The sequence below is a fragment of the Rhamphochromis sp. 'chilingali' genome (genome assembly GCF_963969265.1).
Source record: "Rhamphochromis sp. 'chilingali' genome assembly, chromosome: 14".
Taxonomy (NCBI): Eukaryota; Metazoa; Chordata; class Actinopteri; order Cichliformes; family Cichlidae; genus Rhamphochromis; species Rhamphochromis sp. 'chilingali'.
Genome location: NC_137941.1, coordinates 6,453,545 through 6,480,589, shown reverse-complemented (window position 1 = coordinate 6,480,589; position 27,045 = coordinate 6,453,545). Strand labels below are relative to the sequence as shown.

The window sequence follows — 27,045 nt, the reverse complement described above, 5'->3', positions numbered from 1 at the left end:
AGTCTGCAGTGGGAAGCGCTCAGTCTGCGCGTGCGGGCGAAAACAAGTGCGACAAACTCCTGGAAACTTCTCCGCGCCCCAAACAGCGCACAGTGATGCCGCACAGACTGCGCCGATTCACGATGCGTTTAAGCGGAATGAAGCAGTAATTAGTGCGCCTACAGCTGCAGCAGTGGCGTGAGAGAACAAGGGCACCGAGTGCTGGGAGTCTTTGAATGGGTTTGGACGTGTGCGCTCTGGCTTTGCTCGGATGGGATGCTCGGTGAGCTTCATCTGCTGTGAAGAGGACTTTCTGCAAATGCCTGTTTACCACCATGGGGAGGAGAAGAAGAAAGGAAGCCCGAAGAAGGTAAGGAGAAGTTGCCAGAAGGGGGGAAACGCGCGGGTGGCCAATGTGCGCAGACACGAGTGGGCGTCCAATTTTAGCAAAAGAACAGACAGGGCTTGCCTGCGTGTTTGTTCAGGTTGTTTTCGCTGCAGGCTCGGTTTGTTTATTTGCTTACGCGTGTGTGTATGTGTGTGTAGTACATAAGCCAGATGACTTTCTTTATGTAGGACATCAGATAAGACTTATCGACCTTTGGTTCCGCTTGCTAAAGTCGATTGCAGGCAACATCAGATTCTCTCCAGCAATAAGTCACCCAGTGAGAGCAGGATATATCCAGTGCTCGTTAAATGAACAAGAAACAGCCTGTTCACGAGCATCAATCCAGGTTTAGTGTGCGTCTAATTCCTGCGTTGACATTAGGCATTCAAACACTGCTCCTGGGAGGAAATGAGGTAAACCATTCACTACAATGGATGCCAAGGGCAACTCTGAAAAGTCCAAGTTCAGTCCATGACAAAAACACGCATCAAAGGAGCTACCTGTGGTGATGTCATGGAAATAATTTACATTTTCTTTCTCTTACCCTCCGCTGCTGTGTCTGCGGTGGTGGAGCCTTCAGAGTAGCTCAGTAAAGGGTCAAGTTTAAATCACAAGTTAGCGTGGCTGTGACCTGTGCCACATCAACACTTTTAGATATGTTTGAGCCAGTCTTTCAGCCGCTCTGAGAAGATAAACTACCCACCTCTCAGCACCTCTCTGACAGGAAAATCAACTTTGAGCTGTAGGCTCTCTTTGAAGATCAGTCCCGATGCCAAACTGCAGCTGCGAACAGCCTCCGGTTGGTTTGGTGTAATTTAGAGGTAATCAGGAAGTTTTCCAAAGTCTGACCCCCCAAAAGTTAATATGGTTTTAGGCTCTCTGCTTAGAATGAGCTATAGTGCTGTGCAAAAGTCATAAGCCACCCATCATTTCTTCTAGGCTTTCTGAAGGGTTTTCAAAGTTTTTCTTTGGACACTGGCTGTGACTCTTTTTTCAGTCCAGTCTTTGTACCTGATCATTCTCAGAGGAATTTTTTAAGGTCATTCATAAACTACTGTATGTGTGAAGTTAATCTTGAGTCTAACTTATCATACTTTTAGCGTGATGAAAATAATCTGATACAGCTTTTGCACTTATGATACATTTTAGTTACTTTCAAGATCACATGCCCGTGTCAGCCTCTTTATTTGCATTTTCTTCCCTTTTCTAATCTTTTTCTGCTGTGATCAGATATTTCTAACCTGTAGCCCTACAGATAAGCTCAAAAGGTGCTTCTTGCTCCAAGGGTGGGAGTTATTTAACAGTCTTTTCCCTCTTTCTTTGTATTTGTTCATAAATTTTGCGTTTCTGCAATCAGAATCTGGCAAATCAAGACCTCTGTGCTCTCTTGTGATCACATTGTGATGCACATTCTTATACCCCTGTGCAGCCTGCAGATGTGTGGATAAATGCATGCTTGTGCCGGTATGATACACACTGCTTCTTTCTCGACCTCCCGAAGCGCTGCTGGCAACTGTTTACATCAGCCTGTGTTTCTAAAACCTTTGTTGTGGCTCATGTGTCGGGTCTCAACATGAATTGTATGATGTCCTGGATCCATAGAGTGGAGACAAAATTTTAAGTTTATTGAGAAAATCAATTAAAAGGAACAAATAACGTTGCGTGGAGGTATTCTGCTTCTGCAGGGCCTGCTGGCTGAGTGAGATGTTCAAAGGGTCATTTAAGGCTTTGCTAGGTGCCATTGATGGTAAGAAGCAGTTCCAGTTTCGCTGGAAAAACAACCAACTTAGATTTCTTTCCACTCTGGTCCTTAGAGCCTCCCACTGTCTGAGAAGCCTCTGTTTAAATGATGGTGCGAGTTTTTCTACTTTAAATGTATATATTTTGATTATGTCCAGTGCACCAGCTTTGGCCCAGTTCCGTTTCGGCTTTTACAATATGTCTAATATGTTCGCAGTCGTTATCATTACTTTCTTTCTTCTTGGTTTTTATTGCTAAGGTATCTTATGTGCTTTTCTAAAATGTCATGAAAGTTTACAAACCTGAACTTAATTTCCATGAATGCTGTTTCATTTTGTTTTGGCTTCTAACAAAGTGAATAATTCCGCTCATCTCATACTTGCTGTTGTGTGGCGTTTCCTGAGTATCTGAGAGGGTTTTGGGGCCAGACTGGATTTGACGTGTGTATTTCTACACACTTTTGCTCAAATTAAGCATTTAGATGTAGGTTCCCCAACATTGAGTGCTGTTTAAAGCCAACTAGCTTTAAGTAGAAGTGGCTGATTAGGTCCTCCAGCTCCATGTTTGCTCTGCTGCGTGTTTACTAACCACACTTCGAAGTGAAAGCAGATGTTTCGTGTGCAGGTGCAAATATCTGTGTGACTTTTTCAGGACTCTCTCAGTAACGGACAATGAAATGTTCTTTGTCGTAATTTTTACTTTTTTTTCTTTTTTAACAGTGCTTCATCAAGTCTGTTATTTCCATTTATTTTCATTCTTTCAAAACAAGGAAGAAGAGAGAAGTGGGATCACAAATTTCCCCACGTGTGGGACTAATAAAGGTTATCTTATCTTATCTTATTTTGGAAATCTTGGAAAAACACCTGAATTAAACTGAAAAGAAAGAGGCACAGGCTAACTGCAAATTCCTGCGAGGGTGTCCCAAAGTTGCCACTGTGTTGTAACCTATGCCTTGTAGTTAAGTGCATGTGGCATTCTTCTGTCAAACACTTATTTGTGCTTTTTGATTTCTTTTTTAAATTCAGACTATTCAACAATCTTTCCATCTAACATGCTGCAACTGCCGCCCTGGTGGGGAATCACCAGATGACACCATGTGCATCAGTACTGTGGAAGGAAAATCCTTTAATCTCTTAAATAATAGGCATCTATTGCCCACCATAGCACAGACACATACTTTATATTAACTAGTGTAATCCTGTGCTGCTTGGAGGTAACACTACAGACACATTTTTAGAGCATCTCGGGTGACTTTTCCTGGATGTGCTGAGCTGCCAGTGGTGCACACAAGCAGCTGGCACTGAGGCGTTTAGGGCTGTGGGCACACTAAGAGCTGTGGGAAATGAATGCCCTGACTCTGCCAGCAGAGCTGTGGCTCCAGTAATGAAGTAGTGCCAAAGCGTTTAAAATAGTCACTCAAATGAGGTAGCCAAGTGTCAATCATGCTGAGTGTAAACAATCAGCAGTCGCTTGAAGGAGCGGTGAAGAAGAAGCTCTAAAATTGTCCATGTGTGAAATCCTGCTGTTCCCTAGTTAGTTTAGCTTGAGTGTTAAAGAGAAACTTGGTTAACAAGCATTTTAAGCTGTAAACTGGACTAAAAGTTGTCGACCTTTGTGTTGAAAACCTTTGCTTCCCAGAGGGTTTTTTGCATACCATTTGTTTTCCTTTTCATGTCTATGTGTGCGTTGGTGGTGTACTCAGGTGCACACAGATTACTTTACGTGTGATGCTTGTGGTTTGTTTTCCTTATGAAGAAGATAGTTTTGGATACACCTGTCAGCAGTGCTCAGGGAAGCTCAAGGCACCGAACTTTGAAGAGCGATAACGATCGAACAAAATATAAAATCAAGACTTTGATCTAGATGAGGGGGACCTGAGATTGTTTTGCTGCGAGGTGCTGTGATACAGTGGGAACACATGCACCGACAGATGATTGGCAGAGGGATCCATCAAAAACAACATAAACTGTGATTTCTTTAGCTCATTCAATCAAAGGACCGATGAGCTTATTCAGTGGAAGTCTAAGATCTGCAAGAATTGCTACTCCTTCTAGACTATTGGTGAGATTTGACTGAAAGGGAGTAGTCATGGTAGGTATTCAACTTATTGGGAAAAAAGCTCTACTTTTAACCCCAGAACAACATCCAAATAACTGCAGCCCTCACTTGCCTCGGTTAAGGTCATTGTTCATGACTCCAACATAAGAAGGAGACTGGGCAAAAATGGCCTGTTCCAAGACGAAAACCACTGCTGAGCTGAAGCAACATAAACATTTTGCTTTGCTAGAAAACATCTTGATGATCCACAAGAGTTTTGGGAAACTGACGAGACAAAAGTTGAACTTTTTGGAAAGCGTGTGTCCAATTATATCTGGTGTAAAGGTAACACAGCATTTCAGAAAAGGAACGTCAAACCAACAGTAAAACATGGTGGTGGTAGTGTGATGGTCTGTTTTGCTGCCTCAGGAAGTGGAAGACTTGCTGTGGTAAATAGACCATGAATTCTGTTCTCTACCAAAAACATCCTGAAGGACAATGTCCGGCCATCTGTTTGTGACCTCAAACGTGCACCTGGGTTCTGCAAAAGGGCAATGATCCAAAACACACCAGCAAGTCCACTTCTGAATGGCTTAAGAAAAACAAAATGAAGACTCTGGAGTGGCCTACACCTTCATTTATAAATTGTATTTTGTGTTTATTCGTGTTATTTTTGTCTAATATTTAAATTTCTTTGATGATCTCAAACATTTAAGTGTGATAAACATACAAAAAATAGGAACTCAGAAAGGGGGGCAAACACTTTTTCACACAACTGTAAATCCAGCATGATAGCTAAGCTTTTGTCTCCAAAATATACAACATGTTGGTGGTCAAAATACTATAGGCAAAGCGAAAAACATGGTGTTCAGAAACCAAAGGGTGCCTGCATATAGTCTATGGAGCAAACTGTAAAAAGTTATTGTCCGGTAAGGCTAGATATCAAGAGCTGTCTAACAGCTGAATGACCAATCATGGCAGAGCTTTCCTCCTGCTGATCCAAGCTAGCACCAACCCTTTCAGTTTGACTGACTCCCAGAAGCAAGTGCTAAAGTAACCGCATCATATAAAACTTTGGCAAGCTGCCTCCAGCTCAGAATAGCCAATTGAATTCCTGGTGACAAGTGGTGAGCAGCTGATGTGTTTAAAAAAAAAAAAAAAAAAAAAGTAGCTCTACAGCAAAACATTATCTTGCTTTATTTGTTTTTTAACTCTTGAAGAGCTTCTGATATTGAGAAAAGCTGAGAGAACTGAACATATATTACTGTAGTTGAGTGTCCTAAATGTCTTTCTCTTATTTCCTTTCTTTAGTTTCTTCCTCTCCTTTGGCTCCATATGTTCATGAAACAGACTGCACAATGGTCAGTTAACTTGCACAAGTGTCTACACCTCAGCTTAAACTGGAGGAAATCCACATCTATTTGTAGGCTATTTTGTCCTTGTAATTGCCCTGCCTTTTAAAATATGCTTTTTGTGAAGCCAGCCAGGGCACACCCTAAGAGATACTTAGCAGACCAAGCCATGTGGGTATATTAAGAGTGGATTCATCACGTGGAGAGAAACATGACTCCATTGCAAGGTCTATTGCTATGTATGCTGCTTTGTCAAGTGGGTTATTGTTTGGTGGCACGTGCCATGCACACCAGATAAGCTGGCAGTAAATTGAGCATTGCAGTGGTAGATGGCCAAAGAGGCAATTTAAATACTTTGCACTGGAATCAAAATAAAGTTGCTCTGTAAATGAATTCCATGCACAATTGGTGTTTAAAAAAACAACAACAACATACATTGGGTACATACAGCCTGCACATTTGCATGTAAACAAAGTATGCTTTGTTAGCATGAAAGTTGATACATGTTGCCAAAGGCTGAGCACTGCTAAGATTGGGGTGTTTAAATATAAATTAATGTATTTCTGATGACTAGTGCTGAATGGGAACAGCTGGGTTCATGCTCTTTTTTTTTCTTTTTCTTTTTTTTCCTTTTTTCTTTTCTTTTCTTTTTGGCTTAGCGCTGCCTTTAGAGTCTGCTTACCTGTTTTATAAATGCCCAGAATCCACTGTCTGGCTTCTGTTAGGTCCACCAACATCCTGGAGAAATATCTTGCTGGTGCTGCTGTGTACTTTGGCTGCCCAGGCAGGCAGTGAACAGTTTGTTTTAGCTCCTGCCCTCAGAGCAGCTTTGCCTTGCAGTTCTATACAGAAAGGAACTCTGGTTTGGTTGTGTAGGCCCAGATAACCGGAACAGTTAGTTCAAAGCAGAATAAGAATTGATCTTGACCATTTCTTAAATTACTGATCAGTTCTGCATTCAGAAGGAAAACATATTGCTCATATAAATTAAACCTCGAGCTTTGTTTCTTTTAACTGGTTGTCCCAACGCTGGCAGAACTGTGACAGCTAGCAGTGAGTCTCTCTCATCTCTGTGATGGAAATTTGGCTCAGTGTTCTTTGCAGAATTGTTTTAATTCAGTCAATCGGGAGAGTTTTTGAACATGAACGGCTTGTTTAAGGTCATCCCACAGCATCTCGGTTGGATTGAGGCCACTCCAAAATCTTTTGAGCCATTCAGAGGTGGACTTGCTGGTGTGTTTGAGATCATTGTCCTGTGGCATAACCTCGGGGGGTGAGTAACTTTTTCAGACAGGATCCAAGTAGGTTTGGATATAATTTAGGATTGGCAAAGGTGTTTTCTTAAGCTCAGACCATTAGTACTCGTGAGGTTGGGGCATGAACCAATTTTTATTAGGTGGTCCCTATGTACAATGCTGCTGACTAAGAATTTAGTGGGTACTTTTGACCATAAAGCCCATCTCTGGCAAGTTCCTGCCAGTTCACAGCCTAAACTGTAGGATGTGGTAGGAGTTGAGGAGGCCAGCCGTGGAGTCGTGCACATCTGGAGATCTGCACAGTAGCCATGCAGGGCTGAAACCACCAATCTGTTGAATGACAGAGGAAAGTGGGAGGTCATTGGTGAAAGAAGGGAGGCAGCCACAAGAAACTGTTTCAGATTTTTACCTCACAGATGTATTTTACTTCTTCTAAACAGATCTTGTGGACAAAAGTCTCCCTCTGTGTTATGTTGACTAGCTAATAAATGATGAAGGGATGAAACCAGCGTTTTCTGAATAACCCAGCAGGCGGTCACTCACTGGCTGTAGTAAAAAGTGTAACGTATAAAACGTCTATTGAAAAAAACATCCTGCTTGTTAATTGATTTATGATCTCATTATCCCATTGCTAGAGAGTAATGGTCTTACTCTCTAGTTTAAAGTCTAATTTACAACAGCATGATTGTGAGCATGATGTTCATTTGTAAACTGCATGAAAAAGTGGGGTATTTTTTGGTGGCAGAGTTCTTACTGTGCTGACCTGCACAATGTCTCCAGTTTCTCAGTCAAAACAGGGAAAAAAATGAACAAGATTGATGGTTAAAATATACAACTTGATTTATTTTATTTTATTTTTTTGGAGAGTCCACAAACCAGTGGCTGACATAAGGAATGTGTAAGGAATATCACAAAGCCCACTTGCTACAGTAGTTATTGTTTTTTTTTTTTTCCCCTCTGGTTTGTATTTTTGTCTCATATTTTCCTTTAAAGTTTCCCATTATTTGGTTTGATCAGAGTTATGTTAACTTATGAATTAACTGCTGTTTTAAAGAAGGCTTTAACTGGATGTTGGTTGCTGATGCTGTGCCGATGCTCTTCACGGTCAGTGCTGCTGTTGTTTTCATGTTAACTGGTTAAGTCAAGGAAGGCTGAAAATCTCAGCCCTTTTCTGGCTTTTTTATTCCTCTTAGAGTTAGATTAAAGGTGTGACAATTAAACTGAATTAAAATGAAATTTCAGTGTTGGATTTGACATTTAGCATGTTTTCATTCAGATTTTCCTTCTGCATTTAAATCAGTACATTTTTCTGTGAATCCAGACTTGTCTATAGGACTTTCATAAGTACTTTTTAAAATGCGAAACAAGGTTGTGTTAGTAGCCAGTCTGACACCAGTAATATGCTGGACTGCTCCTTCCTTAAGAAATGAATCCTCATTTCATTTCGATGCCTGTCAGGTGCTGCTCTCAAACTCCCCTATTTCTGAATTCCCACCAAAGTGTCAGATGGCAGGCGGGGGCTTTCCTGGCATTTGAAAGTTTTCGATAAAGGTATGCGGTGAACTGAGAGTTACCTGCTGCCCCATATTGCATTCCAGTGAATGCATTCGCTTTGGGAAACAGTGTGTCCTCTGTGCCGTGTCTCTGGGGAGGCCTATCATTTCACTCCTACCTGCCGGCACTGACCTGCACATGGGCTACAGAACAAGACCCTCTCTGTGTGTTCCTCTGTGGAGAGGTGCCCACTGTGTACTTGACCGGGAAAAGGGCGTGATGCCTCAGCAAAAGTTAACCCCCATCATTTTCCCTTTTTAATGCCTGCACACACAGGAATTTAACCTCTTGCAGACATTTTATTCTGATGCTGCAAGCTTTCAATGGAGCATGTGACAATCTGGACTGAATGATTTATTGTCTTCGACTTCAAGTTGTTATGCAAAGGATTTAGATCAGAAGATGACAAAGGCAGTAAGTTTATCCTGATATGTGAAATTCCTGTCTCTGGGACTAAATAAGGCTATCTCATCTCATATTGCGAATCTTGATATAGTGAATCTGTTCCCCTCAAATGAGGCACTTTTAATGACTCTCTGTCTCTTTGCATCTTTATCAACAACCCAATAAACTTTGCAACGAATACCATGAGTCAGGAGTTCTTCGAGTTGATGATCTGTCCCTGGCAACAAATTCATAATGCAAAACTGTCAATATCACCTGTGCTGTGGAACAATCTCCCGATTGGCATCCGGGCATCTGATTCTATTCATTCTTTTAAATCACAGCTTAAAACATATCTTTTTAAACTTGCCTTCTCCACCTTTTAATTGCTGGTTTGTTTGTTTGTTTGTTTGTTTGGTTGCTGTGACCTATTGACCTCTTGTATTAATTCCCTCCTATCTTTCTATTGGTGTCTTTTATTATGGTGGTACAGCTTTTATCTTGCTATTACCCATGTGCTGTAGTCATTCTTATTGGTAGCTTCTATCTATGAACATAACTCGTTATTTTTATTTATCCGTTATCAATGTTTGAACCTTTTATTGTTTTATGTAAAGCACTTTGGTATGCCCAAGGCTTTTAAATGTGCTCTATAAATAAAGATTGTTGTTGTTGTTGTTGTTGTATAACAAAACAGGTTCGCTAGACGGGTATGTTCTCGTTACTACAATAACAAGATATCAACCCTTCTCTCTTTTTCACTCATCTCTATGATTATTCTTATAACTGGCTGCTGATTTGTATCTGGCTCTGGTATGATAGCTGTAGCTTTAGCCATTTTGCCTTTGTTAGGTTCTTTAAGATAAACGTCTGATTAGGTCCGTTGTTATGAACGTTTAGAGTTGATGAATGTTAGGATGTGGCTGTGAGTGTGCACGTGACTATTTGCCTGTGTGCATGAATGAGACACACTGGCTTACAGTCAGACATACATGATGGTCATCCATCCCAAAAATTTATGCCCACCTTCATGTTTTCAAAGCTGTCCAGTGGGCCAGATTGGAGTCTTTTCTAGGCTGATTCTGGTCCCCGGGCCTTATGTTTGACACTCATAATTTACAAAATTGAGTTGTATATCCATCTTACATAAACTTTTTGTTCAGATATGAAGCAGAAGGAAAGATTTGCTTTAATAATAGCGAATCATAACTATTTGCCGTTAAATATCAAATGTAGTATTAATGCACGCACATCAAAAAGTTTTTATGTCAACAGCAGGCGTGTAATTATCCGACTTTTGGCCTTTTCTTTCTTTTGGGAGTCAAACAGCTTTCTACTTTCAAAGCCTTGCAGGCAGAGGATGTGTGAATCCGATGAGCGGATATTTCTTTTCCAAATAGCCTTTCAGGACATTACTGATGCAGCGATGCGTGACGTTTGCCACAAAGCCTCTGGAACGAGAAGATAAAGGGATACAAAATGAGCTTCTTAAAGTGTCTTTAATTCACTTGGCAAAGCACAGTGGATAGAATGACAGTCGAAATAATAGATTAAAGCAGAGAGCAGCTAAATTTTCCCTCCAGAGTCCCAGTTGTTTGCTTCTTTTCTTAGAACGTAAAGCTGAGATCTTACTTGCACCTCGGCCTCGGACCTTGTTGCAGCAGTGCTACCTAATACACACTGTTTGGTCTTATACCATCCAGCTTCGATGGCTTTGTGTAGCTGTGAATGTGGCCTTTTTATGCTCCAGTTTTGTTGATATTTTTTTATGTGTGTGTGTGTTTGAGGGGGGTGAATTTTCTTGTCTTCGCTCCTAAAACTTGGCAAGGCGATGTGGCATTCGCTCTTGGCAACGTCGAAATCCCACAAAGTGTCGCTCTGGGGGCTTTTGTAGCCATTCACAACGCTTCCGAGTGATGGACAGGCAGCTCGGCTCTCCCAGGTCGCATCCTTTTTGCCTCAAAATGTGTCTTTTGTTGATATTTGTGCCTCCTCTCTTTTCCCGGGGTCTTTTCGCCAAGGTCTGATGCCACAGGGCTCCAAGGGTAATTACTGTGACAGTGGAGCAAAAGTTAGGCTGGGCTGCCCAGGTCGCCCAATCATGTTTTCATCATCAGGAGAATGTTTTTCTTTGGGGGCGTAATAACCCCCCCTTGACATGCTGCATTTACTCTGAATACACACAGGAAGAAAGACCCCAGATTTTTTTCATCTCTCCATTTTGCACTAATGTTTGTAACAAGCTGAGGCAGATCTTTGTTGCCAGTTTGCCTTTACTGTTTTCATTTCTCTTCCCCCCCCCCCCCCCCCCCTTTTTTTTTAAGGGATAGATTTCCTCACTTACACATCCCTCTTAGGAGGAATATCATAGGTATTTGCTCTGGAATGTGGTTTCTAGACTGTAAAAAAACAAAACAAATAAGAAGGCACAATTGGTATGATGAAACGTCACCATAAAGTGTCCAATAAATATAAAAAGTGTTTGTATAGAAAGTATGTAACTCTGTAATTGGACACCAGTCCTGTAACTTCCTCACACTGACGCATCAAGCTGTGTCTTTATCCATATTCCTGTAACTAAAAAAGCGTTGTTTTTTTTGTTTTGTTTGTTTGTTTTTGTCTGTTTTTTTACATGTATGGTGGCTTTCAGGGCCCTTAATGTAACAACAGGGGACAACGGTAGTTTGTTCTGTCGTGAAAGCTTGTGCAGTTATTATTAGTAAAATGCGAGCAGAAACTCAGAGGCCCGCCATTTAAAAGGAGAGAAAAAAAAAAAAAAAAACAAGAGAAAAAAGTTGCATGTTTCACGTTCCTGTCCTGATCCCTGTTAATGAGAGCAGGCGTGTCCCACCCCGTGCACAGGGCAAAGGAATCTTTAATTAAATCACACTCTTGGACGCGATGCTGCACATTTGTTACACGCGCCTGAAACCCTACACGACCACGACGACATGCCGCGCATTTATGTCACATGGGCCGGCCGGGAGTTTATTTAGGGTGGCTCCAAGGCCCGTGTTCACACTAAAGCTGAAAATATAGTGATTCTATTTAGATTCACACGTGTGGGATGATTAAAATGATATCTAGATGATTGGAATGTGTCTGCAGACTTTTTTTATGCTTTTAGTTCGCTATCCTTGTCATGATTCCAGCTGCATTTGTCTACTGCAGGCAGGGCTGTAAATGGCACTGGGACTAGAGATTTTGGGCATTGGTGTCTTATAAGGCTGCTCGATTATGCAAAAAAACATAATCAAAGTTATTCTGATCAATAGCTGATTATTTGACATGATGATAAACCAGCCTGTTTGCATTTGCAGGTGGTTGGATACGGCAGTTTTGTTTCCAGCCATTAAGCACAACTTGTCTGTGCCATGTTGTAGCGGTAACACAGATTGCTCGCTTCCCAGTCTTCACATGTGGCTGCAGAAGATCCCCTGTCACAAGTCAGAATATTTTATTTCCAAAAGAGCTGTTTTTAGTGCCTAACCTAACCAACAAGTAAAAGCTAAAGTATGAAATAATTGGTAATTAAACATGCACTGTAAAGACAAAAGTACTGGGCACCTACAGATTACACCTACAGGAGCTGCTTGGCCATGGAAACCCATGCCATGAAGCTCCCGGCACACAGTTTCTGTGCTGATGTTAATGCCAGATGAGGTCTGCAGTTACTGAGTCAGCAGAGCATTGGCGACTTTTATGCTCTATGCACCGCAGGACTTGAACACGCTCTGTAACTTATACATGGGTGAGTTCCTCTGATTCCCAAACAACTCAAAGATTAAGTGACTGTGCATCCCGATACTTTTGTCCGTAAACTTACTCCGTGTATGAAAGTCAAGCGATGCAACTGCAGAGTATAAAACCTTTAACTGTAACATCTTATGCTTACCCCTGTGATGCTGGCGATATCTGACAGCATGTTGAATAACCCCGTCATATCATCCTAAACAGCACTGTTGTAAAACTTGCTACTCTTGCTAACCTTTAAAAACATATGAAAGAAAACGTTTATCTAAGAAGAAAACTTACATTTCAAAAAGGAAAGCGATGAGATAATGGACAAATCTCAGAATCCTTGGTCTGTTTGACTGAGCCCAGACTGCTGAAGCCTCATTTATGCACTGGATGAAGTTTCTAATGCATTTAGGACATAGCATAGAAGAAGGACACTCTTTTATCCTCCATCTCTCACTCTGAAACTCTTTAGAACTGTTCAGTGCCACTCAAGCAACACCCTTGAAAGGCATTATGGATATTAGACTCAGATTTCCTTTATTTTTAATTAAGTATGAAAACAGTATGTATTTAATTGGACGTTTTAGTAACTGAAATATTTATTATTATTATTATTGGCTAAGTTTCGTTTCTTTGTGCATTGCCTCCTGATTCATCTTGTTTTTATTTGTATGGGACAAAGACAACTGTGCTTCATCCCACGCATCAAAGCAAAGGAGGAAAAGAATACATATGGCTGTAAAAGCCTAAAAGCATTTGGCTTTAATGCAGGTCTGGTTTCGTTGATTCTTCATGGACTTTCCCAGACTGAAAGAATGACATATTGGATTACCTAAATTGAGGGGTTTTACCCTTTAATCCCACTTCATTTTACATCACGATAGTCACAGGAGTTCTCAGAACATAATCTGCTGCTTGTTTGCCTCCTGCGTGCCTATCTGCCTTGGCAGCTTTGTGGCATGAATCTGAAAATAGCCTGAATACCTCCACCTTATTGTGTTGTAGTGTTAGGTCTGTGTATCAACTCTGACTGGAGGCTAATATTACTCTGGGTATGCAAGTAATATCGTACTTGTTGACATGGGATAATGAGAATGACTCATAGTTACATAAGAACAGAGTTGTACTAATCTTATACTCGCACTATACTGCCCTGAACTGTTATTCTGCCATTAAATGTGCTTTATTTTGACTGATGTATGTCTGCAGTTGCAGTTGTACCGTAAATGCTAATTAATTGTTGCAGCAAAGTGACATTGCATCACATTTTTTGGGTTCAAAAGACAAACTAAATCTGTTAACTTTCTGCACGCCATCTTTCAGAGAAATCTTTGCCTCCTCTTTTCTCAGATAACAATAATGAATTTAACAGTCTAATGTTAGATAAAGTGCCTTTAATGGTTTTAGATGAAGCTGAACAAGTTGCCTTAATGGCTGCATTATCAGCGAGCAGCTCCCTCCACCGCGACACTGTTACTTATCGCCTCACTGCATAGCATTCCTCTCTCTGCACTTTCACTTTTGTGGCACATTCCTGAGATCCCTTTTGTGCTATTGTCTTATATTACTGCTAAGCTCCACCGTAGCCAAGCCTTTAACACATGTGCATTCTTAAATTTAGACTCTGGGATTAGCTCTCAGCATGTCAGGGTCTTTTATGGAGTAAAAGAGGTGAGCTGCCAAAACTGAGGCCCAGGGTACGCAGTCACACCTTTGAAAAAGAAAAGAAAAGACAGTTGAAAATTGATTTCTAAATCAGGTAATTGTGTTTAATTCTTAAAGGCAGTTTCCTGTGACACATGCTTAAACTTTCTACTATTCATTCATCCATGAAATAATACAACAGAGTGCAATAAGTCAAGATCAGGCATTTCAGAGAAAGCCTACATTAGTTGATGGTTCACATGATGTCTTCCTCTGCAAGCTGCTTTGGAACCCAAACTCCCCTGAAACCTGCATTCTTTCTACAAAACAAACACAAAAATGCAAACTTGATGTTCAGTTTGTAAATTATAGTAAAAGGATTAAGCAAGCATATTTTTTATCCACCTCTCGTTTGTCATGTGTGGTTTTAAAACATCAAGGTGGCCAAACGGCCCAAGCTTCACAGTAGGACTTAATCAGTGTTTGATATCTCAATGGCTGTGTCCAACATTTATGCACATTCATTGCTTCACTGTAGAGTCTGTTGTCACTGAATCCTGCTCTGTTCAGTGAGACTGTTTGAGACGCACAACAGAGCCATACCACTAAAATTAAACCATCAAGTACTGGAAATTGAGTACTAATCATTGAGGTGATGTGCCGGCGTTACTGCTCCATCACAGCAAAGACGTCTGGGTTTGAGGGTTTGAATCTGATCATCAGCTGAAGCCTTTGTGTGTAGTTTGCATGCTCTCCTCGGGTACTGTGGTGTTCTTCCACAGTCCATGGACGTGCATGTTTGGTTAACTGGTGATTTTAAATGAGATGTAGGTGTAAATATGAGTGTGTGTTGTAATCTGTGGCAGCGACCTGTCAATCACAGGGAGAGACCCCGCCTCTCTCCATATGAAAGCTGGGATAGGCTCCAGAAAACAGATGGATGATCCTGACTGAAGTCAGTAGTTCCTTTGACAAGAAGTGAAATTTCTGCAGAAACAGAGATGCCATTTTTATTTCTTAACTGTGAATTTTAATTTTTGGAAAAGCAGGTTCTAGCAGGTTTTTTTTTTTTTTTTTTAAAGTAGATTTTCTAGCTTATTAAATCACTGTTGCATGCCAGGCTACATTAACATGAAAATGTACGTTCTGTGAGTTATAAAGAAACATTTTTGGCTATTCCTGCCTCCCAGGAGTGATGAAATTAATGTGAAGATGAATAACAAGAGTGACCCGAGGGCTGTGAGCCTAAATCTCAACAGTCCCTGGTGTTGTTTGGCTGAATTCACAATGTGTTTGACCTGAACAGATCTGGATAAAGAAACTCCCGACAGCAGCAGCATGCTCTGCCAGTTAATGAGCAGCCTGAAAAGCAGAACAGGCCTTTCTTCCTGAACTTCCCTGTTGACTCTTTGAATAAATGCGTTTCTTTTGACACAAAATGACTTTTCTGTGCAGTGGGGAAACTTTTGGGCTCTTTATATCCATTTGAGTCAGAGCCAGCGTTATATGCTGTCTGATGCACATCTAACTGAAATGCCACCGTAGATCACCCTGCAGAATTCAAGTCCATTCACGCCTGCGAGTCTGCATAAATCAAACACATAGAGATGGCAGAAACCTGTTTGCGCTACATTATCTTAGACACTGGCCAAACATTTGGACTTCCACAACCCTTTTATCTGCCAGAGGAAACCATGTGACGCTGTTTGCTTGGCATCTGGGTGGGACACCACGACACTTTGTCCGCAGTCGAAGTGAAAGAAGAAAGGATGAACGCATTCCTTCTTTCAGACAGCGCCTTGTAGTCAAAACAACAGCAGAGTGATGCATTTTATCTGAAGATTTTCAGACCCTTCAAAGTGGAGCTCAGGTCTCCTCGATGTGGGTTTAATGATGCTGTGCTTTTTAACCAGCAGATGGGGACATTACCATTGACTGTTTTTGTACCTTAAACTGAGACTTACTCACGTAATTACACAAAAATGCCCATAGCTTCAAATTGAGGAATAATTACCATAAATTTAAGTGTTACTTATGGTGTGTTGATTGTATTTTATTTTTTATTTTTTTGGCATTCAATTTGTGACATTCCTCTACGTCTATTAACCTAAAAACAAGGCTAATTTATGTGGCTGTGGTTTAGTCAGATTTGATTTATTTTATGTTGCTAAATGTTGATTGATGCGCAGGAACATGTGACGACAGTTAGGCTAAGCGAGCCCCACCCACTGTAAACCAGTGAGAGGAGCAGAGACAAAAATGTCCTGTGAAACAACAAGAAATTCTTCTGACTTTGGCAGAAAATAGTTTGTTCATGCAGGAATGCATTTCTAAAGCCAGCACGCTGATTGAGGAAAAATTTTTTCAGGAGCTTAAATTACTTTTTTTTTTTTTTTTCTTTTTTTCTTTCCAAGCAAAGGGAGTGAGTCTGATGGTGCTGACGATGCATTTGCTTTGTGACTGTGACAAATGTGTCATGTAGCTCTTAAAAATAAGAATTATCAAGTTATAAAATGAAGTAAATGAGACCCCCCCCCCCCCCTTTCCTTCAGAAGAATTAAATGATTCCAGTATAAACACAGTTAAAAGCTCCCGTGCCGGGTTGATGGCTATGCTACGTCCCATCGCTCTCCTGCAAAGGTCTGTTTCTGAGAAGTTAATTCAATTAAAGCAGACAAAAAGACCACTGGCACCAATAAAGTTTGGGTGAAATGTGAAGCCATGCGATGGACACACACACAGTCTTGTGGCCAGTCAAGCGTGATTTACATTTGCATAATGCCTGGCTGCTGGGCAGGCTCGCCATCGCCATGGGTTACAGTGGGTGCTGCGAAGAAATGCAGCTCCATGTTCAGAGGGTGTATCACATCTAAGGCTGACAGGCAGGGTGTCCTTGCCACAACCACCACACACAGACAAATACACACAAACTTTTTTTTTACTTCTATAAGGTCTGCTGGTAATCTTAGCCTCATTTTTATACAGTGCAGTAACTGAAATCTATTTTTCAGTGTCATCAGTGTATAAATCTTAAGGCTAAAGGGTGGAGGCTGCAAACACTTGCATTTATGACTTTCTGGAAGTGTGACAGCACGTGCAAGGGAAACAAATGGCGTCAATGAAAATAAGATCTGAATTTAAACTGGAACTCTAAGGAATAATATATTGTTATTATAGTGTCATTTCTTTATAGATGGAGTATAAAATTGCAGTGTGTAAAATTTCACCGCTAGCTGTCAGTCAACAGTTCTGTTTTCTTAAGTCCCCAGTATACCTGCTGCGTTTGGTGTCTTCGCGTACCTGGTAACATCTTTGACATCCACTTCTGTGAAGGCAGAGGTAGTTGCTGTAGTATTACTGTGACCGATTGCAGAGTAATCTATTTTTCTATTAAATAAAGTAAAAAAAAAAAAAAATGACTGCACGTTTGAGAGAATTTGTTTTTAAATGTTTGTCTATTTTGACTGAAAAACTGGTGATGGTGTAAATGGTGTCCAGAAGTGGAGTCACACAGGACTAGAAACGAGTCAGTGACCACCTGACCTCTCACTAGGGAAAAGTGTGTAATCCATGACTGGCTGGTGAATGGATGTTGGCTGTCGGTAGGAGAAGTTGGTTGCATACAGGTGTATATCGTGCTGCATTGAGAACGTCTATGTGAATGCTTTCCTTGCTAGAAGGTTGTTGTGATTATCAACCTTCGAAGATGTCAGGATCTCTGCAATCGCTTGCAAGCTGCTTGAGCAGCGTAATTAAAGCTGTGAAACGCAAACCCAAAACAAAGTTGCCCATTTTGAAATGTTTTGGTAGAAATGGTAAGACAGAGCTTTTACTTTGAAGCTGAACGTTATCTGTTTTTGGTTGGTGCTGCACTTTCTCCAGATTCCCCACAGCTCGGAGTATAAGTGGTGAGTGTTTGCAGAAAACGCACCATCTTTCATGCCCTTTATGTTGAACTATGGCAGCCTAATAGCAATTAAAGCAATTACAAAAAGGTTTTTAGTTCAGCACCCTCTTTGACAGATTTCCTTCAGCAACAACTAGCCAACCAGTCGGGGAATACACATTGTCCCCTAGTGACCGGTGGTTACTGTGTTCTGTTTAACACACTTTTAGTTTTGATTGTGTAGAATAATTTAAGCACTCACAGTGAAGGTTAACATCTTATTGGTTGAAAATGTTGAAAAATGCAGAAACAGAAACTTTACAAAGGTTTGGAATTTGACCCAAAAGTCTCAGGTTGGTGCCTGGTGTCATTTCTTTTTTTTGTTTTATTTTTGTTTTGTTTTATCATCTTCATATTTTGTTGTTCTGCGGTCATATTTGGAAGTGAAATAGGGCACAGTAATAGAAATGGTCTTTTAGTGTTTATTTGAAGCAGCATTGCTATGTTTACAGTCTGAGCCTCTAACCATGTGGCTTCCTAACATTTGCATAGAGAGCAACATGTTCATGATTTCCGCCACGAAGTCAGAAACTTCTGTCTTTCCTTAAACAATTAATCCATTTGGTGACTGTGGAGAAAATAGGCCAGCAGGGGGCAGTCAGTGTTGTATTTTGTTATCTATATTAAAGCAAGAGCTGGCTTTTATGTGGGGTTCGTGTGGTTTAATCAGACATGACAAATGTGAGGTTATGCAACATGCACGTCCAATTTAAAGCCAGGCCTTCTGCCTTATCCGCAGCACACATGGCAGGGAGGACTACAAACATTTCAGACACTCCTCTTGGCAGCAGCATTCACCACACAGGCCTCACTCATGGCTTAGCACTTTCAGGGACAATAACAGCCGGCCAGAAAAGTAACCCCCCTGCGTCACAAACCAAGCCCACAACACAGGCTTTGATCCAGCGGTGGGGGGGTTTAGAAAGGCTTTAGGAAGAATGAATCCTATATGGTTTAAGCTCAGAGCTTCACTGTGTTTACAACACACACAGGATCCCTCCATCTACTACAACATGCACAGACAGAAACACATTCTCATGCTTTAAGCTGTCAGTCATTGTGTTTATAGTTGTTTACTGCCGCTACACTGTTATGAAAATTGTGTTTAAGCTAGATGTGTGGGTATATAGATGTGGGAAGTTGATGGTCTACGAAAACAAAGTGCAACTTTGTTTTTTCTTTCAATACCATCACAAAAACAGACTTTGAGACTTTTCGGAAATGTTTTTCAAACACATTCATTTTTACTTTGTTCTGTTTATAGGAAAAACCTTTTGAATGTGAAGGATGGACCATGAAATCACTCACTGGTATTTGTTTGGAGGAGGGGGTGAAGTGTAATGGTTATAAATGAATGCTAGCCTTTTGATTATCAAGCATGCATAGTTCCTCAAACTATATGGATGCAAGGCCAAGCCCAGCCTAGCCAGCTTAATTTATAAAACACTTCAAACCCAGCAACCACTGACCAAAGTGCTGAAAGCAATCCACACAAACAGTCAAGAAGTCCAGCTCAGTGTCTTGAATCAGTGGTGGTGACACCTGTCAGTCATACTGGCCATGCCTTTAACTCTGCTAACTCTGGTCTTCAGATGGATAAGTTAACAAGTACATAAATATATATATAAAATACAAATGAAGGGGGAAACCAGAAGACAGTATAATAATGGACGTAGCTTCTGGGTTGAAAAAAATAAACCCAATGCCGAAGTTCCTAAAAAGTTATGTTCTATCTGAAGGCCACCAGATGGCGATAGCTGTGTTTTGGGGGAAAACTGCTTTCTGACCTGTCCTATGTAAACACTCTCCTGCTGATTTCATGGGCTCAGTCACTTGTTTTGGGTCATGTTGAATTTAATAAAAAAAAAAAAAAAGTTTTAAAAAGGAGGACAATTGTTGTCAATCCCAAGTCTTTTGAGCATGCGATTTAACAGACCAACCCTTCCTCGGTAAGATGTACACCTCGTTAGCTTTTTTGCAACCAAGGTGGTGGAAACATTCTTGTTGAGGCTTAAGAATTGGATCTCAGAAATCAGTGGGCGACATCACCAGAGCTGGATCCATCCTTTATAGCAATGGTGTCCAAACCCAGGGCTCGAGGGCCGGTGTCCTGCAGGTTTTAGATGCGTCCTTCTTCTTCTTTCATGTTTAACGACAGCTTGCATCCAAAGACGTTGCACTACTACCATCTCCTGACTTTTCTTCTTACTTCACTTCCTGTTCGTATACTTACAATAACCTCTTCCTTACTATTTAATCCACTACTTTTTTAAACTTCTATCGTGTTTTGTACACTATATAAATGTCTTCCTTTTGTTTCATTATCCCACGCCATTTGCCAGAAGTTCTTACTTTCTGTCCAAACTATACTTTTCCCTTCAGTTTTCAACAATGGTATCTGTACATCTATATCTACTTTTTTAACAGCTGCTTTAGCCAACCTATCTGCCCTTTCATTACCCACAATACCTACATGAGCCGGAGTCCACATTATTACTATATGTTTATTTTGTTCAGACAATCTATGATGAGCAAGAAGACCGTCATGCAAAATTTGCTGATGGGTACTCGTGTTTTAGATGTGTCTTTGATCAACCCTTGATGTTCCCACTTCCAAAACCATTTAAAAGCAATTAAAACATTGTTAAGTACCTTCCACTAAGTGTGGAAGGAATTTGCAGCAGACCCAGCAAGTTCTTTTTTCTTTTTGGCTGTCTACATCTTTAATGAATGAATCTGGCATTCTTTTTTTCTGGGTCCCCCAGCAAAGTAAATTTCCCTTCCTTCTTCAAAAGCTTGTAAAAGTCATGTGGAGAAGAGAAAAGGAAACTGGAGGGAGATGTTAATGTTCCATGCCACTCGGGCTGCTCACAGTCTGCATACTCTGCTTTCTAAGAGTCCCCTCCTAACTCACGGACAAGTAGCAATGAATCTGTCAGGCCTGAGGTGGTTTCCATTAAGGGTCTGTTTTAAAAAACAAAAGAGAAGGCTGTTTAGTTTGGAGTTAGTTCTTTAAGAAAAGACTCTGTCGCAAAGGGCCGACCTCTTCACCTCGGCCAGCACATTAGTGCTTTAATTTATCTGTTTAGAAGAGTTTCCTACCTCCTGTAACACGAAAAAAAGGAAAAAGGGCAGCATAATGTTATAGACAGTACCCACAGAGAATTGCACTTCTCAGCTTTGCACTTTCCTCTGTTAGCCCTTTTAAAAAATTCTTATATTCATCAAACTTGCCAGATTCACAAAAATCTCTCCATCTATAAGAAGAAGGAGATCTCAAAAAGATTTAGCCCCACAGAGCTCACCTCTGATTTTAAGCCCATTAAATCTAAATAAGAACTGTGTTCTCCAAACTCTGTTAGATGGCGGAGCAATGCTTACGCCTGTTATCGCTCCTTCTCTGTGGATTTTGCATGTTCTCAGAGAAAAGTATGTTAGGTTAATTGTTGATGTGTTTTAGAATTTGTGTGAAGGGGTGAAGCTGGCTTTTAGTTAAAAGCGAGAGTGCCGGACTTTGCACAAAAGTATCAAACAGTAGGAGAGCTGTTTCTAAGGTAAATGTATCACCGACGTCTTGAATGAGATTTTCTGTTTAGTGAAGTTTATTGATGTCTTAAATTTTCTGACCTACACGTTTTAAGCTTCATATAAAGTGCCTTAAATCTTCAGACTTTCTAATGCCAGCAGTGGGTGACAACTCTGGTTGAAAAATTAAGCCTTGTTGAGTTTAAGTCTTGATTTATGGTCTTAGTAGTTTAGTATACTGGTTTGAAGCCTCAGTAGAATGTTGTTAAAGTCAAAAACATGCCGTAAATTTGGATTTTTTTTGAATGGGAGTATTACTGTTGAAGATAATGCAATTAACTTTTTGTTTGTCATCCAATGCTTAAGTGCCTTGAACCTGCATGTTTTTTCTAATGGCCAACAGGGGACAACTGTTGGCTGCAAAAGAAGTCTGAACTGTATGAAAATATATGAGAAAATGACCCCACTGCTTTTTTAATTAATGAAATCAGTAATAGTTTTCCTGATTTGCTGATGCTATCTCTGATTTCAAGTTTTAGTTGCTACAGCTTGATGTTAATTTTGTAATTTATGGTCCCATTTTGAGTAAAATACAAGATAACTTCATGGTATACAGTAAGACTCAGAAATATTGTGGTTTATATCTCCACTGTCGAACCATAAGGTCCTTGGTTTCTCACTTTCTTGTGATGGTGACAAAAATGCTCATGTTTATAGTCAGTGAGGTCATAGTGACTACATCTTTGACATACAGGTTTTTGTCTGTGGGAATGTAGAGATTCTTTGCTAGCTTGTCTTTAAGTTAGTTATACTTACTGCTTCCCCCCCCCCCCCCAAAAAAAAAAAAAAAAAGATGAGTCTTAAGTAACAAATCAGAAATTGAACTTTTTATATGATTTTTAAGCTTTTTTTTTTCTGAAGTAAAATTTTTAGTTTTTATAATTTGCTGGATTTGAAATGTGCTAGCATCTGTCAAAGTTGTAGATTCTAACAGATTATTAGAGAGCAACTCTGGCTGTTTTTATCTTAACCTCTGACCTTGGCAAAATTACAAGAAATGCAAAAAAATATCAGAACAAACAATAGCTCCTGGTATTCTCACTTTCCATGTTATGATCTCTTGACACTGGCTTTCCACGGTGCGTGTTTCCTCTCCCTGCACTAACAATACAGCTCAGGAAGTATGTCAGGATAAGGGCCAGACTGTCAGGCTCTTTTTTTTTTTTTTTTTGGTATGTGCATCCAACTTTGTGGGGGACTAACAGAGCTGTGTTAATCCCAGAAAAGCTAGCTCGGTGTTCAATAAGCTACGGATCTGTTAAAGGGAATTACTGCCCAGGTGTCTTCAAAGTGAACTGCGATGTCCCTCTGGCTGGTAAGTGCTGTTGCAACATGTCATTTTAAACTGTGGGTGATCAGGGTGTTGCTCCTGGTGTTGAGGTCAGCCCTAGCATGCACAGCATCAAAGCTGTTGTTTTTTTCAGGTTACTGTTTCAACCACTTTCCAATGTTCCAAACTCTGATTGTTGCGACATTTTTTGGCCTCTTTGATTTCTGTTGTCAGTTTTCCCCTTTGTGTAAGTGAGCTGACAAAAAACAATTTTCACATGTGGTATTACATCTTGGTTAAGTTTGTAAACATTTTTATTGAGTGAAAAAGTAGGATGACTCATGCTGATCCAAACTGTCCATGCAGGACTTTAAAACTGAAAGGTTTAATCATTATCCTGCTTTTGGCTGGAGTCGTGGCTTTTGTTTCTCATGGAATGTTAGAGGTTGTAAGATTGTTGTTAACAGGGTCCTTCGTTCCACTTGTAAAGCAGATAACTGTAAAAAGTTCAGTTTAGTCTGATTTGCTGTCAAGGTTAATTACATACAGCTGATTTCTGTGCTGTAGATGATGTCATTTTTACAGCGGAAAGTGACTGCTAGTGTTGTTTCAGCTGCTCTTCCTATTGTTTTATGCACTGCTTTCTGCTTTAGAAATAAAAAGAGACAGACAAGACACTGTCTGACTGTCACAGTGCTTATATTGTTTCCATTTGTCTCAGGCTCAGTATTGCTTGGACTTGTAAGAGGTGAAAAGTGTTGTATTTATGAGCTTTGTTTGAAACATAGTTCAGCTGTGTTAAAATATATAAAAGTCCCCTCGAAAATACCTCAATATTAAAATGTAAGAAGTAATAGACAAGGATCCAAGTATATTTTTGTTAAAATAAATGAATTGCATTGGATGGCAGACAACCTGGACTCTCATCGCTAGGGATGGGTATTGATAAGATTTTAACGATTCCGATTCCATTTTCGATTCTGTTTAACGATTCGATTCTTTATCGATTCTCTTATCGATTCTTTTTTTTTTTTTTTTTAAAAAGGAGGACACTAAGGTCGATTAGCTCAGAGCTTTGTTTTATATCTTCTTTTTGAACAAGATAGAAATTTAGGAGTAACATGGCCTTACAAACCCAACAGTGAGATCTTAAGAGATCCACAGCCTACGGCTCTTCAATGGGGTGTCACAGGGTCCCCAGGAAAAAAAATTGTAAATGTAAAATAATAAAATAAATATTCTTGTGAGACATATCACATATTGACGGGGTCGGGTTATGTTAAAAAGTATAAATTGTTATACTTTGTTCATTGGTTCAAAGGTACCCCACACTTCTTTTTTTGTTTGCTTGTTTGTTCTGGTGTTTGTTCTTGTATTTTTATTTTTTATTCCTATTTATTCTATTTATCCCCTTTGTATATTTTATTTATATTTGTCTCTGTATTTATATGTGTGTGTGTGTGTGTGTGTGTGTATATGTATGTGTGTGTATATATATATATATATATATATATATATATATATATATATATATATATATATATATATATATATATATATAACAGTTCTGTAACTGTAACTTTGGTCGTTGCTGTGCTTTTTTTGGAAGTCGAATTTCTCAGAGGAACCCACCCGAGGGATTAATAAAGTTCTATCTTATCTTATTTGAACTGTTACTCTGCCAGAGTACTCATATTTACAAGATGGCATTGAACGCCCCATTGGTGTATCAGGAAAACTATTTTGTACGTATGTTCCTTGAAGGGGATTGAAGTCGTTCTTTTTTCCACCGCAGCGAAGGGCTAGGAGTAGGAGAGGAGCTGCTGTATGTTTTTGTTATCGAATCGATCTGATTGTGAAATAAAGCATATGCAGTGAGAAAGCAACTCCAGGAGTCATCCCTGCCTTAAAGCTGCAACATTCTTCTGTAGCAATAACAAAGTATAACATAAATTGTTCTGTGGCAATTACACAAGAATATCCAGTAATGTCCCTGCCCACAATTAAACACATTCACTTACCAAAAATCGGGGCATCTGCTGTGGCAAATGGGTGCAAGCCTTTGACCACAAACTTAGACACTGCTCGGTGACATTAGTCTATCCTGGCCTGAAAGGAGACGCTACCGGTAGACTGCAGCGAGAACTACCAGCGAGCGCCAGCCAGACTCTGTCTGTCTCTCTCATCATGGTCACCTACATGTACAGTAATGGCAGGTCTTGTAATAAGGCAGATTGCGCTAACATAATATGCACTGTTAGTTGATTATTTACCTGCCGCATTAACGGGAGAGGACGTGCAAACGTTACCGCTGCTGCTGGGTTGAGAGTCACGAGTCCGGAGCGGAATTAAAAACGCGTGTCATCGCGTGTTTTGTGAGCAAATGCTTTTGCATATTCGTAGTGTTTCCTCCCTTAAATGAAATATCTACTTTGCAAGTTGCCCTGTTGTCATCGGTTCTCATAAAGTATAATCAAACTTTTGAGCGTTTGAGCCGCCGTGTTTCCTGCCAGGTAAATGACGCTCCGCAACGTGGTGACGTCATTCGGGGCGACTGGAATCGATAAGGGAATCGTTTGCAAAAATGGCAAACAATTCCAAGGAATTGAAACAGTGGGAACCGGTTCTCAACAAGAACCGGTTTTCGATACCCATCCCTACTCATCGCTAATCTTTTGAACATGAAATAAATGGAAAAAAGAGAAAACAAAATGTCTATATTTAGAAGTTGGAGAGGTTGGAGCTGTAGCGATTCGTGTTACTGATCATGCTAGAGGCCAAAGTTTGAAGCCAAAGATTTTTACACATCATTTTAAAATATATTATTAGAAATATTATTACTGGTTAGGCATTAAAATTACTGGGTTAGGTTTGGAAAAAGATCATGACAAGATTTGCCACGCTTTTTAAAGCTTTTCTTTGTTTGTTGCCATGGTGAAGTCTCCCTGCTTTCACTATAGAAATATGTCCTTGTGACTCAAAATTCCTTTTGAAATACATTACTTCCACATTCGTGTTCACCGACTGGAAAATGTGATAATTTCTGCCGATGAACACAAAAAGTAGATACATTTTTCTGTTTCACGTTTAGTTGTGAGACTGGGCTGCAGTTGAAAGGTGGTTTCTGCCCTTTTGATTTGTGTCCACTTAAAAAAAGTCGACATTGTTATGAAGTACTTTGTTCCTGTACTTTAACCTGATAAAATGTTTTTTATGACAAACACTTTGCCTTGTGCCGTCTGTCTGTTTTTTGACCTCGCTCAGAGACGGTCTGTGCTTTATTATTATTTATTGTTTACTCTATTTAATTTGTAAAATATGTGTATACACACACACACACACACACACACACACACACACACACACACACACACACACACACACACACACACACGTAGAAAAATATTTAGTATACACATCCAGAAATGCATGTGATGTGACAATAAAAGTGATTTGATTTGATTTGCTTTGTCCATTTCTTTCGTCCTGTCCTCTGATGTGGAGGTGTCCGCAGAAGTAATTACTTTATGGCTTCACAGACCGTAATAACTTTCACACTGAGGACTTCAAAGTGAGGTATGACAGAGCTGTCTCTCTAAAAATGGATGTTCACCGCTTTCATCACCTTGGCCTACAGCTTGTCCATTTCAGCCACGTCTGGGCTTTTATGAGACAGCTGATGATTGCTCAGTGGCAGACTGATAGTTCCTCCAAAGGTGAAGTGGTGACTTTGTGTACTTTATGTGTGGTGGCTGCTCGTGTAGATGATAAGTAAAGGTTAAATATCTCACCCTTTCCTTTTTGGAATTTGTAATTTACTCCCCTACAAAGGATTGAAGTTGCTAGAGAGTCCTTCCTGTACACTTATGATTTATTAGCTTCATAGTTGCCGTATGCATCTAAAATAATGTAGGAAAAATGGGATAAATTCTGATGAATTTCATTGTAAACCCTAAACCTACCAGTAAATTTGGACCTCCGTAAACCAAATCCCTAAAAAACAACCAAAAACAACCCATAACTGACATTTTTTTCCAAACAAATTACCTTTAAAGTGTTATGGAATAAAATATTCCATAAAACAATAACATTTTTCCAAATTTCACCTCGTACACAGATTCAGATTTGTAGTATCAGTTGCCTGCAGGTAAAAACTAAAATCTTTCTTC

General features: G+C 40.1%; 1 protein-coding gene and 1 long non-coding RNA gene across 9 annotated transcripts in view; one reads left to right on the top strand and one right to left on the bottom strand.

Moving 5' to 3' along the window:
* Positions 1–27,045, top strand: part of tns1b (tensin 1b) — a 195,444-nt gene continuing 168,399 nt past the window's right edge. For 2 of the 8 annotated variants that reach the window (XM_080904042.1, XM_080904037.1), the window contains exon 1: positions 3–349. In XM_080904042.1, the coding sequence (XP_080760168.1) occupies positions 251–349 (99 nt within the window). In that variant the 5' untranslated portion in view covers positions 3–250. Of the gene's footprint in view, positions 350–22,786; positions 22,922–27,045 lie in introns of those variants that run through there. The other 6 variants (XM_080904045.1, XM_080904036.1, XM_080904041.1 and 3 more) reach the window with 6 other exon arrangements.
* Positions 11,016–25,523, bottom strand: LOC308410601. Its single transcript, XR_013974210.1, has 5 exons — positions 25,150–25,523; positions 24,898–25,071; positions 14,946–15,062; positions 14,319–14,395; positions 11,016–14,142 (listed from the first exon to the last, which is right to left on the bottom strand). It is a non-coding gene; the product is annotated as an uncharacterized lncRNA (long non-coding RNA).